At 23.1% G+C, this 17,995-nt stretch overlaps 7 protein-coding genes across 7 annotated transcripts; all 7 read right to left on the reverse strand.

Moving 5' to 3' along the window:
• Positions 1-669: 669 nt before the first annotated feature.
• Positions 670-1,790, reverse strand: LOC128951400 (3-oxoacyl-[acyl-carrier-protein] reductase FabG-like). Its single transcript, XM_054296649.1, has 4 exons — positions 1,506-1,790; positions 1,175-1,450; positions 1,001-1,104; positions 670-922 (listed from the first exon to the last, which is right to left on the reverse strand). The coding sequence occupies exons 1-4, from the start codon at positions 1,788-1,790 to the stop codon at positions 670-672; spliced, it is 918 nt and encodes a 305-aa protein (XP_054152624.1).
• Positions 1,791-3,350: 1,560 nt separating this feature from the next.
• LOC128951401 (3-oxoacyl-[acyl-carrier-protein] reductase FabG-like) lies at positions 3,351-4,484 on the reverse strand. The gene is made up of 4 exons (XM_054296650.1): positions 4,239-4,484; positions 3,896-4,171; positions 3,696-3,799; positions 3,351-3,585 (listed from the first exon to the last, which is right to left on the reverse strand). Exons 1-4 carry the CDS (start codon positions 4,482-4,484, stop codon positions 3,351-3,353), a joined length of 861 nt encoding a protein of 286 aa, XP_054152625.1.
• An 873-nt stretch (positions 4,485-5,357) lies between these two features.
• LOC128951402 (3-oxoacyl-[acyl-carrier-protein] reductase FabG-like) lies at positions 5,358-6,490 on the reverse strand. Its single transcript, XM_054296651.1, has 4 exons — positions 6,218-6,490; positions 5,870-6,145; positions 5,694-5,797; positions 5,358-5,586 (listed from the first exon to the last, which is right to left on the reverse strand). The coding sequence occupies exons 1-4, from the start codon at positions 6,488-6,490 to the stop codon at positions 5,358-5,360; spliced, it is 882 nt and encodes a 293-aa protein (XP_054152626.1).
• A 1,630-nt stretch (positions 6,491-8,120) lies between these two features.
• On the reverse strand, positions 8,121-9,520 carry LOC128951403 (3-oxoacyl-[acyl-carrier-protein] reductase FabG-like; the record flags this gene model as incomplete). The annotated part of the gene is made up of 4 exons (XM_054296652.1): positions 8,121-8,358; positions 8,470-8,573; positions 8,639-8,914; positions 9,254-9,520. Coding segments are annotated over 4 exons (885 nt in total), but the record flags the coding sequence as incomplete, so codon positions are not given.
• Positions 9,521-11,286: 1,766 nt separating this feature from the next.
• Positions 11,287-12,502, reverse strand: LOC128951404 (3-oxoacyl-[acyl-carrier-protein] reductase FabG-like). The gene is made up of 4 exons (XM_054296653.1): positions 12,218-12,502; positions 11,838-12,113; positions 11,615-11,718; positions 11,287-11,530 (listed from the first exon to the last, which is right to left on the reverse strand). Exons 1-4 carry the CDS (start codon positions 12,500-12,502, stop codon positions 11,287-11,289), a joined length of 909 nt encoding a protein of 302 aa, XP_054152628.1.
• A 1,241-nt stretch (positions 12,503-13,743) lies between these two features.
• On the reverse strand, positions 13,744-14,749 carry LOC128951405 (3-oxoacyl-[acyl-carrier-protein] reductase FabG-like; the record flags this gene model as incomplete). The annotated part of the gene is made up of 4 exons (XM_054296654.1): positions 13,744-13,933; positions 14,006-14,109; positions 14,179-14,454; positions 14,525-14,749. Coding segments are annotated over 4 exons (795 nt in total), but the record flags the coding sequence as incomplete, so codon positions are not given.
• A 606-nt stretch (positions 14,750-15,355) lies between these two features.
• Positions 15,356-16,559, reverse strand: LOC128952436 (3-oxoacyl-[acyl-carrier-protein] reductase FabG-like). Its single transcript, XM_054297835.1, has 4 exons — positions 16,218-16,559; positions 15,865-16,140; positions 15,679-15,782; positions 15,356-15,556 (listed from the first exon to the last, which is right to left on the reverse strand). The coding sequence occupies exons 1-4, from the start codon at positions 16,470-16,472 to the stop codon at positions 15,361-15,363; spliced, it is 831 nt and encodes a 276-aa protein (XP_054153810.1). The 5' UTR covers positions 16,473-16,559; the 3' UTR covers positions 15,356-15,360.
• Positions 16,560-17,995: the final 1,436 nt, after the last annotated feature.

The raw sequence follows: 17,995 nt of genomic DNA on the forward strand, positions 1-17,995 counted from the left end.
AATTTAGTGGGAATTTAGTGTGGGAAATGTTCACCCCACCCTATACCCCCATGCATTTTCGATTTTTCCCATTTTACCCTATACCCCCCCTGAAATCGAAAACCCTGATAGTAATAATACTAATAATACTTGAGGTCTAGTTTAGTACATTACTAGTGTATTTATTAATAAAACCCAGTTGAGAATGCTAGATAACATTACACAGATACATATTTTTAATGACTTAAATTATCTTTTATAGTCATATTATAATTAAAATACTCATTGATAATAACCATAAGTTAATATAATTTTTTTACTACAAAAAATGAATATTTTTCTATTATTTTTTTTATTAATATTTATTTATATTTATCATACTATATAAACGTTTGTTGAATATATTTTTTTAAATAAATTATTTAGTTTTTTGTCGAATCAATACATGTTATTGTATTTAATTAAAAAATATTTTATTTGTTTAAATAAAACTTTATTTTACAATTTTCTATTTATTTATGTGCAATTGATAAAACTTTTTGTTAATCATAGTATTATTTAATTTATATAAAAAATTGTTTAAGTAGTGTTCACAACTATAATGTAGTTATCTCTAATTAATAATAATTTTTTATATAATGTAACAACTAATATAATATTATATGAAATAATAATGAAAATTAGTTTTGATTATAATTGAAAATTATCCATTATTCCACCAAAATTATGAACTAATCCGCCATCAATAACCAGATTAATTCCGGTAATAAATGATGCCTGGTCACTGGCCAAAAATACTACACCCTTAGCCATATCCATGGGTTGACCCAAACGTTTCAATGGTGTGCGTCCGGCAACAAAATTAACGAATCCTTGTATTATAGCCGGATCTATATTGGAGTTAGCCGGGGGATCCAGAAAACCGGTTTGAGTCAATCCGGGACTATAATAATATTTATAGAAACAAAAAAATTCTAAAAATTTACAAATTTATTGGTAAAAAATATGAATTAATATTTACTTAATAGAATTGACCCGAATATTAGGTCCCAATTCCAGTGCCAACACACGTGTCATCATATCGATCGCTGCTTTGGACATAATATAAGCCAATTGATATTTAGCCTATTGTTATAATAATATTATTTTTTTAAAATATGTATTATATAATTAAATAATTTAGTTTGCATATTACCGGTGACATTGTCAAACCGGTCGATGTACTAATAATAGAGCCGTTAGTTTTCATTAAATAAGGTACTGCCAGATGACTCAACTGAACATAAGGTCTTAGATTAACTGACATAATCTTATCGAAATCTGTCATAAATTTAGGGTCAGCTATAGGTGTTAGTCCTCCCATACCGGCGTTATTGACCAATACATCTAACTTTCCGTACGTATCGATTGTTTTCTTTAGCAAATTATTTAATTGTTTGTCATCAGAAACATCGGCCACCACTTGTAATGGCTATAAATATATTAAAAAGTATTAATAAACTATTTATATATAAATTTAGACAAACCTTTAGTTTTTTTGGTGATAGCTTTTCACACTCATTGGCCACTCGTTGAACTTCTGTAGCGTTTCTACCGGTGACCACTACTTTGGCACCAAATTGTGAAAACAATTTGACAATTTCAGCGCCGATACCACTGCTCGAACCGGTAGTCAACACAACTTTATCGGTAAAATCATAGGTCTTTTTCGGGTCAAACTGTGATTTGTCGGTTTGTCGGGCTCTACGTTTGGCACCGTTTAGAGCACCGATACATACGACAAGTAGTACGAGAACAGCAATAGATTTCATATTTTTTATAATTATTTAAATTATTAACTTATACTAAATAACGAATATACTAATATTTTAATATCAATAGTATAATAATCAAAATAGTTATATAGTAGAGATAATTTTCAGAAAATATTTATCAATATTTATTTTTAAAATTTCTTACAATAAGTTTATTTTATTGACACGACTATCTGTCACTTTTATTTGCGAAATATTATCAAGTACATTTGTTTTTAGGACACTTAGTGCAATATTTTGTGCGAAATTATACAATTTATTTATTTTTTTATTAAAATAATTTATATAATTATCTTTTATTATATGTAATTTTAGTACATTTTAAAATTAGTCAATATTTACATGTTAACATAGCTAAGATTTTAGTACAATATACTAGTAAACCTTTCAATGTCTATATTGCAATCAAAAAATAAGTTGTTAAACAAGATTTCATATTAAAATTAAATATAATATTAATATATATATATACTGTATATATATATTATATACAGTAATTTATTATTAAACTTTAAATTGTTTTCATAAGAATTTCATATTATTATTAATTTAATTTATAAATTTATTCATGTTATGCCTGTTATATAATGTATTTATATATATATATATAAATACAGCACTTAAATTGCACTTATATAGAGATAGACAAATAGAAATTTTTAATAAATTTCCATGAGAAAATTTCTAGTAAATTTTTTAAGTATAAATTTCTATAAAAATTTTACTTTTATATCAAACCATGTCTATAGATGACATAAATTAATATTATATTAAAAACACACAATAAAGATATACTATATAAATATGATCTCTATATATAAACTTAATATATAGTAATATACTTTAAATATCGATTAAAATACTGATAAAAATATTTAGTTATTATTTGTAATTACAATCTAATGTTAAAAAAGTTAATATGGGGACCCCATAAATAAAACTTTCTAGAAATTTTCCTATTATTTCTCTTTTTTTGTCAATTTTTAACTTATATTACACTTAGATTGCACTAAACTAATCTAAATTAAATTACATTTGAATACTTTTTTTTTGAATAATTGATTTTCAAATAAAAAAATACAATGTCGTCTAAAGATTATATATTTTTTATAACAAAATAAATATACTGTTTATAAATATATTGTTAATATTTAATTATAATTATTAAACATTTGTTAATTTGTTAGACCTTTATTAATATTTTAACAAATCAATACATTGGAAAAAAAAACTTTTATTTTAAAAAATATTATTTGATGTAAAATGTGAAAAATATAATTATTAACTTGTGTTACAATTTTGTGTTTATACATGACATTCATAAAACACTCGTTAATCATAGTATTATATTATAATTTATGTACAAAATAAGTGTAAGTTTAAATAAATTACAAAAATGTTTAAGTATTGTTTATATATATATATATATATATATTTATTTATTTCATTAGATCTTAAAATATATAAATATTTAAAAAAAAGTTATCGTAATTAATAATGTTTACTATTATTACTTATAATATTAGAAATAATTTTTTAAAAATTATATTAAAAATGTTAATTATCCAATAGTCCACCCACATTAAAATGTAATCCGCCATCAATAACAAGATTGGCACCGGTTATAAATGAGGCCTGGTCACTGGCCAAAAATGCCACACCCTTAGCCATGTCCATGGGTTGGCCCATACGTTTCAATGGTGTCCGTCCGATAACCATTTTTGTAATGGCCTGTACTAAAGCCGGATCAAAATCTTGAGTGTCGTGAAAGTTTGATTCAGTAAAACCGGGACTATTATAAAAATATTTATTAAAAATAATAATATTATATAAATCAATAAATATGATAACTATTTATTTTCAAAAGTTATTGTTGTTAAAAAAATATTAATCAATATTTACTTAATAGTATTGACTCGTATATTGGGTCCCAATTCCAGTGCCAACACACGGGTCATCATATCGACGGCCGCTTTCGACATAACGTAAGCCAAGTTATATTTTTGCTAATTTATTATATTAAATATTTAGTATATTTTATGAATAATAATATATAATATATATTTATATATAACTAATGTATATAATTTTTTAATGCATACCGGTGACATTGTCAAACTGCTAGATATGCTAATAATAGTGCCGTTAGTTTTCATTAAATAAGGTACTGCCAGATGACTCAACTGAACATAAGGTCTTAGATTAACTGACATAATCTTATCGTAAACTGACATAAATTTTGGGTTAGCTATTGGCGATGGCTTTCCAATACCGGCGTTGTTGACCAACACATCTAACTTTCCGTACGTATCGATTGTTTTCTTTAGCAAATCAGCCAATTGTTTGTCATCGGACACATCGGCCACCACTTGTAACGGCTAGTAATATATATTATATGTTATTAAAAAATATTAATTAACTATTTGTATATTAATTTAGACAAACCTTTAGTTTTTTTGGCGATAGTTTTTCACACTCATTGGCCACTCGCTGTATTTCTGTAGCGTTTCTACCGGTGACCACTACATGGGCACCAAATTGTGAAAATACTTTAACAATATCTTCACCCATACCACTACTAGAACCGGTAGTCAACACAACTTTATCGGTAAAATCATATATATTTTTCGGGTCAAACTGTGTTTTGACTGTTTGTCTGACTCTACGTTTGGCACCATTTAGAGCACCCATACATAGGATAAGTAGTACGAGAATAGCAATTGATTTCATATTTAATTTTATTTTATAGTAACTAATATAATAAATTTAAAAATAAATCTAATTTTTAAAATAATTTTTTATAAATATTTTAAATTTTTTAACTTTTATTTTCATATACCTATGTAGTAAATTGTATTTTATTGTTTGCACCCTGGTATTTTTATTTAAAAACTTTACATAGTACACATGTTATTAGTGCACTTACACTTAAATTATTATTACATTTTTAGTATCGTTAATAATATTAAAATGACAAAAATATACAAAAATAGTTTAAAATTAATTAAGTTGCTAAACAAGTTTTGATGTTTAAATTTCAATTATATACAGTAATATATACTGTATAGTACTAATACTTATGATTGCTATACTAAAAATACAATACATACAGTATATTGATGTTTTAATATAACATATATGTTTATATTTTAAATTTATTGATAAAATAACAGACATTATCTATTCTAGCTACTTTTTAAAAAAAAATTATTTAATTTGTATTAATACTATCAATTGATAATATTTATGTTACAATTTTTACAAAACTTTTATTATACGATTATTATACCTATATTTCCGTTCACTAGTTTTAAAAAAACATATTTATCAACTGTTTATCTATTAATAATTAATTATAATATAAATTTTCTAAAAAAAACATTTGTCAGAAATTTTTTTTGACGCACCAATACATTAAAAAAAACAAATTATTATTTTTTAAAAGATATTATTTTATTTAATTATAAACTTATGTTACAATATTGTGTTTATTTTTATAGTAGTATCCATATAACACATTTATTAATTATTTAATTATTATATAAAACAAAAAATAAAAATTAATTAAATTAATTCACCCATAGTATAATGTAAACCGCCATCAATAACCAGATTAATACCGGTCATAAACTGTGCCTGGTCACTGGCCAAAAATACCACACCCTTAGCCATATCCATGGGTTGACCCAAACGTTTCAATGGTGTCCGTTCGGCAATCAATTTCATCATAGCCTGTATTATAGACGGATCCATACCCTTAATATTATGAAAGCTTGTCAGAGTAACTCCGGGACTATAATATTATTTTTTTAAAAATAAATAAATAATATTATTATATAAAACAATTACAGTAATATTATTTGCAAATATATTGTTGAAAAACTATAAATTTTTATTTACTTAATAGTATTAACACGTATTTTAGGTCCCAATTCCAGTGCCAACACACGGGTCATCATATCGACAGCCGATTTAGACATAATGTAAGGCAATTGATATTTTGCCTAAGTTTTAATATTAAATAAATTAAATAAAAAATGATTATATAATTAGAGTAAATAATTTAGTTTGCATACCGGTGCCATTGTCAAAGCGCTCGATGTACTAATAATAGTGCCGTTAGTTTTCTTTAAATGAGGAACTGCCAGATAACTGAGCTGAACATAAGGTCTTAGATTAACTGACATAATCTTATCAAAATTAGCCATAAATTTAGGGTCTCTTATCGGTGTCATCCCTCCAATACCGGCGTTGTTGACCAACACATCTAACTTTCCGTACGTATCGATTGTTTTCTTTAGCAAATCAGCCAATTGTTTGTCATTGGAAACATCGGCCACCACTTGTAACGGCTATTATTATTATTGTATTAATATAATTATTAAGATTAATAAACAAAACTCATTAACAATTACTACACAAACCTTTAGTTTTTTTGGCGATAGATTTTGGCATTCATTGGCCACTCGTTGTATATCCGCAGCGTTTCTACCGGTGACCACTACTTTGGCACCAAATTGTGAAAACAATTTGACAATTTCAGCGCCCATACCACTGCTTGAACCGGTAGTCAATACAACTTTGTCGGCAAAATTGTATATATTTTTTGAATTAGCCGATTGTCGGGCTCTACTTTCGGCACCGTTTAGAGCACCGATACATAGGACAAGTAGTACGAGAATAGCAAACAATTTCATGTTTTTAATAAAAACTTTAAATTATACAAAACAATTAATAATGTATAATATATTTATTATTAGTTACTATATTTAAGTTTAGATTTAAACTTTTTAAAAAAATAAACTAATATTATTCAATCAATCTAATTCTATTACTTTAAATTACTAATGCTAAGTTTATTTTATTTGATGGGCTACCTGGTATATTTATTTCAAAAATCTATTTTAGTACACTTGTTTGTAGTACAATCAGTACATTGATTTTTTTATTGATGATTTAAAATTACCAAAAAAAGCAGATATTATTTTCATGATAGATATCTTTTAAATATATTTTAAGATTAATTATTGATAATATTTTTTATATATACATTTTTATAAAGTGATAAGTTGCTAAACAAGATTTGACGTACTTTATATAATATAAAATGTTTTAGTACATTGTAATTATAGTATTATTTTTAAAAATACATCATATACAGGTGCACTTATATATATATATATATATATATAATTTATGTAAATTTGAAAATATAATATATAATTCATATATAAAAAAAATGATTGCAATAAACATAACTGGATTATACTTAAAGAGTAGAAACTTTTTTGTTTTTTGATATGACATTTCAACTAAAAACAATGTAACTTAAAGATTATGTTTTTTTTAATTTTTTGTCTTAATTAGAGTTAAAAAATATTTTATATATATATATTGTTTATACATTATTTATTAAATTATTAATATTTTTAATCATAATTATTATAAAACATTTTTTTTGTTAGTAAAATTGTTTGTCTTTTTGGATCGAAACTAATATTGTTTGGCTGTTTGTCGGAACTATATGTTTGGCACCGTTTAGAGCACCTATACATAGGATAAGTAGTACTAAAATAGCTATCAATTTCATGTTTTAAAAATATAATTATAATTATTATGCTATACTAATCAACTAATAGTAATTAGTATATGTAATAAATTATTACTAATAATATAATTTTGATGCAAATTATATTAATATTTTTAATAAAGTTAATTTTATAATCTTAAATTGATGTTTATTTTATTGACAATTTTCTATATTATATATAAATAATTTTATTTCAGACAAAATTTTCAATAATAATTATAATTATTATATTCATTTCTATCATTTAGTCAATTTTAAGATTAATTATATAAATTTTTATTGCAATATCTCTATAGTTAGTTTATTTTATTATTTAAAATTATAAAATAGGCTTACAATTAATTTAATGGTAAATAAAATATAATGACATTAATATGATTAAGTAGATTGTAATTATTAGTAAAAAAATACAGATACACTTATATATTAAACATTAATTACACTAAATAAACCTAGGTTAAATTACACTTTAATTAGCATAAAAATATTATAAAGTAATAATATAAAAATAACTCTTACTAAATATGAATTTAATTTTTTTTTGTGTTTATAAATATTCAATTATAGTTAATTTATAAACTTTTATATTTTATTTGATTAGTAATTATTATAAGTATATAATTGATTTTTATCAAAATACTTAACAAAAAAGTTTATTATATATAAAAAAATTAATATTGACAATTGTTGTATTGTATTATTACAATAACAAGTATTATAATTTATTTTTTTTTATATTAAAAATTATCTGATATTCCGCCCAAATTATAATGTAATCCGCCATCAATAACAAGATTGATACCGGTAATAAACTGTGCCTGGTCACTGGCCAAAAATACCACACCCTTGGCTATGTCTTGGGGTTGGCCAATGCGTTTCAATGGTATGCGTCCGACAACCAGTTTAGTATAGGCTTGCATTACAGCCGGATCTACACCTTTAACATCTAAAATAGGTGTTTCAGTCAATCCGGGACTTGAAAACAATATTGATTACGAAAACAAACAAAAAAAAACATAATTATTAAATTTGCAAATTAACACTAAAAAATAATTAATTAATTTATATATATATATATATATATACTTAATAGTATTGACACGTATATTGGGTCCCAATTCTAGTGCCAACACACGGGTCATCATATCGATGGCTGCTTTAGATACAATGTAAGGCAATTGATATTTGTCCTAATTTTTAATTTAAATAAATTTTTTAAATAAATATATAAATATTTATAATTTTCTATGCATACCGGTGCCATTGACAAAGCGCTCGATGTACTAATAATAGTGCCGTTAGTTTTCATTAAATAAGGTATTGCCAGATGACTCAGCTGAACAAAGGACCGTACATTAACTGACATAATCTTATCGAAAGCTGACATAAATTTAGGATCACTTATTGGATTCAGTCCGCCAATACCGGCGTTGTTGACCAACACATCTAACTTTCCGTACGTATCGATTGTTTTCTTTAGCAAATCAGTCAATTGTTTGTCATCGGACACATCGGCCACCACTTGTAACGGCTAGTTATATATTATAATAATATTTAAGGGGTAATCAATTTAAAGTAAAGTAAAAAACATTTTATTAAAATACTGGACACTTTGACATTTAATTAATACAGTTTATGTGTGAGCATAAAAGCTATTAGATAATCCTAGAAATACAATTAATCTAAAAAACATTATATAAAGTTTTTTTCTGGAATTAATAAGCAATTAATATTATATATCTATAAACATTACTATAAACATATTTAAATTATTAAATTTTAATAAAAAAAATAAAATAATTAATTTTAATGTAGAAAAATGTTTTTATAATATATTAATAATTAGTATTAAAGTTATTCGCAAACAAACCTTCAGTTTTTTTGGCGATAGATTTTCGCACTCATTGGCCACTTGTTGTATTTCCGTAGCATTTCTACCGGTGACCACTACATTGGCACCCAATTGGGCAAACAATTTGACAATTCCAGCGCCGATACCACTGCTCGAACCGGTAGTCAATACAACTTTATCGGTAAAATCGTATGTCTTTTTTGGGTCAAACTCATAATTCGGTGTTTGACGGACTCTACGTTTAGCACCGTTTAGAGCACCGACACATAAAATAAGTAGTATATAAAAAATGGTTGATTTCATTATTATAAAAATTAAAATTACTAAATTATATTAAGCAACTAATGTAATATATAATAGTAATAATAATTAATTGATATAAATAAAGTTATTAAAAATATTATATATAGTTATATATTTTATGCAAGTAAGTTTTATTTACATAAATCAATTGTTTTATTTTTACTATTGGGTATTTAGTATTTATACTTGCAAAAAATTCAAGTACATGTTAGTGCATTTTACATTGATAATCATGAATAATTTTAACTTATAATAATATATACTGTATAATTTTATATATTTAAAACTTACAGTATATACTTAAAAGATAATTAAAATTATAGATTGTTTTTAATGTTAAAATTTTTGAAATTTCCGTTTAATTTTTTTATATGAAATAATAAGTTGCCAAACAACTTGTTTACCAACATATTAATTTATATAATAATAATAATAATAATAATATATATGCTGTATTAAACATTAGAATTATTTTTCATCAATATTTGATACTTAAATAAAATTATAAAATATAATAACTAAACATGAAAAAAATATTTAATTAATTAAATAAATTTTAATTTAAATAAAATAAATAATTAATATGTTAATACATATTAAATATTGATTTAAATATTTAACTATTTATCTAAATATAATGCTATAATTTACAAAAAAAAAATCTGTAAAAAAATATTGATAGGATTTATTATAAAAGATATTTTGTTAAAGATTTATGTAAGTGATAGTTGTAATAAAATAATAATAATATACTACTAATAATACTTGAGTTTTAGTACACTGTAATAATTATTAATAATAAAAACTTAAAAGCTTATATCACGCAATGATTACAATAATAATAAAAAAATTCAAGTAAATAACGATTTAATTTGTAAAACTTTGTTTTGAATTTTTGCTTCAATGAGTAATTCATTTGAATAAAAAACAATGCAATTTACAGATGTTGGTACAGACAAAATGTTTGTATAATACAATATGTATAATACATTACCAATATTACCATACAAAACAAAATTTAGTATCAAAACCATATATATGGATATAAGCAAAAATAAATAAACATATGATTTTAATTTTTAATTTTATTTCTATTTTATCTTAATTATTTCTTATTATATCTTAGTTTTTTGAAAATATATAATACATGAAATATACAGTATTTTTAGTAAAAACCTTGTATTTTTCCAACCATAGCAGCTTATTGATTGTAAAATTATTTTTTTTATTACTATTACTAATAAATACATACACTAGTATACAGTATGTTTACTAGACATTATTATTTGTTTATATTTAATTTCTAATTTATTTCTTCAATATATAATTATTATTATAATTAATTAAAGAGTTTATTTTGAAAAAAAATCATAAATACTATTATGCTATTATGATAAACAATCATTACTATTAATAGCATAATAAATTTATTTATAGATTCATTGTATGGCTAAATATATCATATTTTTGATAAATAATCTATTAATTTATATTCAATTATATTTTATAAAAATTATCTATTCAATCTCTACATCTGATATTTATAAAAAAATATAGTTATAATTTACAATACAATACATTAATTTTAGAATCATTTTTTTAATTTTAAATATACTTAAAAATATATTATCAAAAACTTTTAGTAATATTTATTATTTCTTAAAGTTAACTCTTAAAACATATATAATTCAGATAATATATTATATAATTAATTTGTAATTATATACAATCTAGAAAACTATTTTGTATTAGAAACTAATATTATCCATTAGTCCACCCGAATTATACACTAATCCTCCATCAACAACAAGATTGGCACCGGTAATAAACTGTGCCTGGTCACTGGCCAAAAATGCTACACCTTTAGCCATATCCATGGGTTGACCCAAACGTTTCAATGGTGTCCGTCCGGCAACCATTTTCATAAATGCCTGTATGATAGCCGGATCTATGCCCTTAACATTTTGAAAATTTGTTTGAGTCAAACCGGGGCTATATATAAGAAAAATAATATAAAATAAAAACATTATAATTAGCAAATTTATTGTTAAAAAATAAATATTAGTTAATATTTACTTAATAGTATTGACTCGTATATTGGGTCCCAATTCTAGTGCCAAAACACGTGTCATCATATCGATAGCCGCTTTGGACATAATATAAGCCAATTGATATTTTTCCTAATTTATTTATATATTAAATAGTTAATAAATAAATTTTTTGTATACTTTTTTGAATAATATTTATTTAAATTATGAATTAATGTTGATTTAAAAAAATCTTAATTCAATTTACATACCGGTGTAAATGCCAGACCGCTCGATGTACTAATAATAGTGCCGTTAGTTTTCATTAAATAAGGTACTGCCAGATGACTCAGTTGAACATAAGGTCTTAGATTAACTGACATAATCTTATCAAAAGCCGACATAAATTTAGGATCAATTATCGGTGTTATCGCACCCATACCGGCGTTATTGACCAACACATCTAACTTTCCGTACGTATCGATTGTTTTCTTTAGCAAATCAGTCAATTGTTTGTCATTGGAAACATCGGCCACCACTTGTAATGCCTATAATTAGTAGAGTATTATAATATAATAATAATAATAATTAGGATTAAAATTACTAATAAAAATCAATTTTTTATTTATATTATTTAGTAATTTAAACAAACCTTTAGTTTTTTTGGCGATAGATTTTGGCATTCATTGGCCACTCGTTGTATTTCCGTAGCGTTTCTACCGGTGATCACTACATTGGCACCCAATTGAGCAAACAGTTTGGCAACTTCGGCACCGATACCACTACTCGAACCGGTAGTCAATACAACTTTATCACTGAAATCGTATGCCTTTTTCGGATCGAACTGTAATTTGGCTGTTTGTCTGACTCTACGTTTAGCACCGTTTAGAGCACCGATACATAGGACAAGTAATACGAGAAAAATTGTGAATTTCATTATTTTTATTTATTCAAAATATATAAAGTTATATTAAGTAGTATTAAAGTACTAATGCCACAAAAAATTAATTTTATTAACAATTATATTTTATTGATATTGGTTTTATTTTGAATTGATGATTTTAATTTTATTATGTACCTGGTATTTATAGATGCAAAAATTTATTTAACTTTTTTAGTGCATTTTTGATTATTGATGATTTAATATTGCACTATTTAGTTAGTTTTTTCTATAGCTTTAGTTTTTTTCTTTAAAACAGTATATTAAATGATAGGTTTTTAAAATAAGATTTGACTTTTTAATAAAATAATATTTTTTATTTATCAATATAATATCAATATGTTTTACTACTGTATTAACTAAATTTTAGTGCAATTGCACTTATTTTACACTTTAGTTTGCACTAAACTAACCTGGCTTACCTATAAATTGTAGAACCTGTTTGTGTTTATTATTATTTAAGTGACTTTTTAATAAAAAAAATAATACATTTTAAATATAGATTTTAAAAATTTATATAAACTACTAGTACTACTAAATATAACTATTTACTAATTTGTTTATATTATTTTTTTGATTTTAATTATTATTTTAAAATTATTTTTCTATTTTATTAATTCATTCATTGATTTTATTTAATTCATTCATAATTATTATAATTAAAATATTTTTATTATTATTACAATAACATTAATCTATTTTACTAGTATATTGAATATATTGCATGCAATTACTTTATATAACTAATTATACTAATAAATATAAGTAGTATTTGTAAAACTTCCTTATTTTAAGTTTTATAATTGAATTAACTAACAGAATAAATGTTTCATTCAATATAATATTACAGTGAAAATATTTTAGAAAATTTTATTAGAATCTGATAATTAATTTTTTTTTAAATATTACTATAGTTTAAGTATTTTATATAATTATTAGTTTTTACTGTAAAAAAAGTTGTTATTAAAGTTGATATTTATTAAAAACATTTATGTTTTATTTATATTTACTTTTAAAAGTCATTTATAAATGTCTAGTGTTTTATCTATAATGTTAACCAATTGTTTACCAAAAAAATATACTTTTCAAAAATGTTATTATTTGATATTAAACTTGATTTATTTTTAAAATTAATTTTTATCATTAATAATTAAAATAAAATAATACCAATAAAAGAAATTTTATTTTTATTTATTGAGTAACTTTTATTTAAATAAAAAAATAACTTTTTTTTATTTCTAATCAAATCTGAGACCGCCATCAATAACCAGATTGGCACCGGTAATAAAAGATGACTGATCACTAGCCAAATAGGCAACTCCCTGTGCCATATCATCGGGTAGTCCCATACGTTTCAATGGTGTTAATCGTATGATCTCTTTAATATAATCCGGATCATCGCTGATTTTGGTCAATGTTACACCCGGACTAATTTAATATTTTTAAAAAGTTATTTATATAAAATATTAAAATTATAAAATATTTTTTTTTAAAGTTTACTTAATAGTATTGACTCGTATATTGGGTCCCAATTCTAGTGCCAAAACACGGGTCATCATATCGATGGCCGCTTTGGACACATCGTAAGCTAATGCCAACTTAGACTATAAATTGTTGTTAAATTATAATTAAATTTAATAATAATTTTTTATACAGGTTCAATTAATACATACCGGTGCCATTGAAGCGATGCTAGATATGCTAATAATAGTGCCGTTAGTTTTCATTAAATAAGGTACTGCCAGATGACTCAACTGAACATAAGGTCTTAGATTAACTGACATAATCTTATCGAAAGCCGACATAAATTTAGGATCAATTATCGGAGTCACAGCACCAATACCGGCGTTGTTGACCAACACATCTAACCTACCGTACGATTCAATAGTTTTGTCCAATAATTGAGTTAATTGTTTATCATCAGAAACATCAGCCACTACTTGTAATGGCTATACCAACAAAAAAATCATATTTTAAAACTTGTAAATATATTATTTTTAAATAAAATATTTTATATACTTTTAGTTTTTTCGGTGACAACTGTTGACACTCGTCGGCCACACTATGTATTTCGGTAGCATTTCTACCGGTGACCACTACATGGGCGCCCAACTGTGCAAACAATTTGACAATTCCGGCACCGATACCACTGCTCGAACCGGTAGTCAATACAACTTTGTCGGTAAAATTATATGACGATAGTTGAGGATTCAAACATCGGATTGAAATAATGATCACTGATATTATTGTTATAATTAATAGTAATTTCATTTTTAAAAAAATATAATTAAATAATAATACTATATTTAAAGTACTATTTTATTGATCGAGTAATTCCCTAATCACTTAATGTAATAATAATTTTAAAGTACAGTAATTTAATAAAATGTTTTTTATTTATTTATTTAATGAAACTTCTTTATTAATTTATATTAATTACTTATAATTGTATTAATAGTATTTCAAGTATTATTTAATATAAATACAATTACTAATTATATGTTATTATTTCATAATTTTTAATAAAGTTTATCAATATATATCATAGAAATAATTATTAATATGTCATTGAAATCTATTAATTTTATTTCTATAAATTTTCAATTATAAATGTCAAGTATTTTATCTATAATGTATAAACAGATTAATAATAATTACTAGTCATAACTAGTATTAAATAACAAAAATTAAAATTTAAACATAATTTTTTTTAAAAGTCACATTGAATTTAATAGTATTAACTAATATTTTTATAAATAATATATAATACAGTATAAAGTTATTAATTAAAGTTTTTTTTATTATTTCATAGTAATACACACACAAAACAATTTTTAAATAACATATACATATTTTTAATCAAATCTAAGACCGCCATCAATAACAAGATTGGCACCGGTAATAAATGATGCCTGGTCACTGGCCAAAAATGCCACACCCTTGGCCATATCATCGGGTAGTCCCACACGTTTCAATGGTGTATGGCTTATGATCTCTTTGATACTATCGGGGTCAGTACCGTTTTGCATATTAGTCATAGTAAACCCTGGACTAATAAAAACAAATTTATTTATATATATTTCAGATATATATATATATATATATATATATATATATATATATATATATATATATATATATATATATATATATATATATATATATATATTTACTTAATAGTATTGACCCGTATGTTGGGTCCCAACTCCAGTGCCAATACACGGGTCATCATATCTATGCCAGCTTTGGAAACAGCATAAGCCACTTCATTTTGCATCTAAAATTAGTAATATTAATAATATTAATTAATTAAATGTAATTAAAATATCTATTACTGTTGTCCTATTATATATACATACCGGTGCCATTGAGTCGATGCTCGATATGCTTATAATTGAACCGTTAGTTTTCAACAAATACGGCACTGATAGATGACTCAGCTGTACGTATGGCCGCAAATTAGTCGATATTACTTTATCGAAAACTGGCATAAATTTAGGATCGGTTACAGCGGCTGTCAAACCGATACCGGCATTGTTGACCAATACATCTAACCTACCGTACGTTTCAATAGTTTTGTTCAATAATTGGGTCAATTGTTTGTCATCGGACACATCGGCCACTACTTGTAATGGCTATACCAACAAAAAAATATTAAAGAATATATATATATATATTTTTTAATTAGAAATTTTGTCATTTGTTTGCTTACCTTTAGTTTTTTCGGTGACAACTGTTGACATTCGTTGGCCACACTCTGTATTTCAGCTGCTTTTCTACCGGTGACCATTACATGGGCGCCCAATTGGGCAAACAGTTTGGCAATACCGGCACCGATACCACTGCTCGAACCGGTAGTCAATACAACTTTGTCGGTAAAATTATATGACGATAGTTGAGGATTCAAACATTGGATTGACATAATGCTCAGTGATATTATTAAAACAAAATTTATTAGCATTTTCATTATAAATTTTTTTAGTGTTTTATTTTTTAATTTACTAAAAATATTTAAGTATATAAAGTGTTTTTGATATATTATACCTACTTTATACAGAGTACACTATTATTTTACTTTATACAGTTTATATATATTAATTATTTATCAATAAATGTCACTAAAATTATTATTTGATAAAATTTTTTTATATTTTATTGCTATTTAACATTCAATATTAGTAATCACATATGAACAGTGATTTCATATTAAATGCGATCCCCTATTATGGTATTATTATTATTATCATTTTTTAATAATTAAATTTATATCAATATGTTTTTAAATACAATGAATAAAAAATTATAAACCTTTATTATATAATTTTTATATATACAATTATAAATATTTAATTATAACATAAAAATTGTTTAATTATAAATTTATTATGAATTAGCATTTTTTATTATTATTATTAATTAATAATTTACTATTTTAACTAAAAATAATAATTTTCAATTTTACAATTAAAATAAATTTATAAATATTTAATATATATTTATATTGATTTGATTGAATAATATTGTTTTATATATAAATAATTGTTTATGTTAATTTTTAATATTAAAATTTTTTATAAAGTATCAACATGATAACTAATTGATAGACTAGGTGGTGGTAAACGTTTTAATAATTTTTGTTTACACATATATGTAAACAAACATGATAAAATTAATACAATAAAATAAATTATTACAGGTATTGTTAAATAATTATTTGTAAAAGCTAATATAATAAATAAAATTATAATAATAATAAATATTACATTATTGATTAGTTGAAGATGATAATTTTCTTTATAAATTGCAATTAAACAAAATAGTTGTATTGTAATTATTATAAATTCAGTGATTAAAGTAAGTGTTTCATATTGGACCTTCAAATAATAATAATAATAATTATTAATATTTTTGTTATAATTATTAAACATTACAAATATTAGATAATTATTAGATTAATTATAGACTATTGAAAAATAAAAATAAACTTAGAAATACTTTATGATAATCCACTGTACAAATTAATATCCATGTTATATAACATAAATATAAAAAATTAATTATATTTATTATTGAAATAAATGTCATCAAAATCCATTTAATACATTGAAAATTTAACATTTGTTTTACTTAATAATACATTACACACAATAAGTTAGCTAATTATTAAAGTATTATACAACTATTTAAACTTAATTATTTAAATAAACTTTAAACTTAATTTTTTAAAACTTATTATTCAACATTTTAATTATACTGATATATAAAATATTAATTGTTAAATTATATTGATTTTTTTTTATTAAAAAAAAGTCATGTGAATAAATACTAATAATATACAATGTATATCAAATCTGTAAAATAATATTTTTAAAAAATGTTTTTTTCCCTAAAATATTTAAATAAAAAAAATATGTTACAATAATTATAATCAAACTTTATATCAAATGAAAAATTATATAAATTTTTTTGAGTTGTTATTAAAATTATTAG

This window comes from Oppia nitens, unplaced genomic scaffold (genome assembly GCF_028296485.1).
Source record: "Oppia nitens isolate AA-2021 unplaced genomic scaffold, nextdenovo-longstitch-racon4-pilon3 scaffold1_pilon_pilon_pilon, whole genome shotgun sequence".
NCBI lineage: Eukaryota > Metazoa > Arthropoda > Arachnida > Sarcoptiformes > Oppiidae > Oppia > Oppia nitens.

Coding starts and splice junctions, on each gene's coding strand:
- LOC128951404 (XM_054296653.1), bottom strand. CDS start 12,502: ATGAAATTCACAATTTTTCTCGTATTACTTGTCCTATGTATCGGTGCT. Junction 11,719..11,837: donor GCGGTCTGGCATTTACACCG/GTATGTAAATTG, acceptor TAAATAAATTAG/GAAAAATATCAATTGGCTTA. Junction 11,531..11,614: donor ATACGAGTCAATACTATTAA/GTAAATATTAAC, acceptor TCTTATATATAG/CCCCGGTTTGACTCAAACAA.
- LOC128951402 (XM_054296651.1), bottom strand. CDS start 6,490: ATGAAATTGTTTGCTATTCTCGTACTACTTGTCCTATGTATCGGTGCT. Junction 6,146..6,217: donor TATCGCCAAAAAAACTAAAG/GTTTGTGTAGTA, acceptor TAATAATAATAG/CCGTTACAAGTGGTGGCCGA. Junction 5,587..5,693: donor ATACGTGTTAATACTATTAA/GTAAATAAAAAT, acceptor ATAATATTATAG/TCCCGGAGTTACTCTGACAA.
- LOC128951400 (XM_054296649.1), bottom strand. CDS start 1,790: ATGAAATCTATTGCTGTTCTCGTACTACTTGTCGTATGTATCGGTGCT. Junction 1,105..1,174: donor CCGGTTTGACAATGTCACCG/GTAATATGCAAA, acceptor TTATAACAATAG/GCTAAATATCAATTGGCTTA. Junction 923..1,000: donor ATTCGGGTCAATTCTATTAA/GTAAATATTAAT, acceptor ATATTATTATAG/TCCCGGATTGACTCAAACCG.
- LOC128951401 (XM_054296650.1), bottom strand. CDS start 4,484: ATGGGTGCTCTAAATGGTGCCAAACGTAGAGTCAGACAAACAGTCAAA. Junction 4,172..4,238: donor TATCGCCAAAAAAACTAAAG/GTTTGTCTAAAT, acceptor ATATATTACTAG/CCGTTACAAGTGGTGGCCGA. Junction 3,586..3,695: donor ATACGAGTCAATACTATTAA/GTAAATATTGAT, acceptor TTTTTATAATAG/TCCCGGTTTTACTGAATCAA.
- LOC128952436 (XM_054297835.1), bottom strand. CDS start 16,472: ATGAAAATGCTAATAAATTTTGTTTTAATAATATCACTGAGCATTATG. Junction 15,783..15,864: donor GCATCGACTCAATGGCACCG/GTATGTATATAT, acceptor TACTAATTTTAG/ATGCAAAATGAAGTGGCTTA. Junction 15,557..15,678: donor ATACGGGTCAATACTATTAA/GTAAATATATAT, acceptor TGTTTTTATTAG/TCCAGGGTTTACTATGACTA.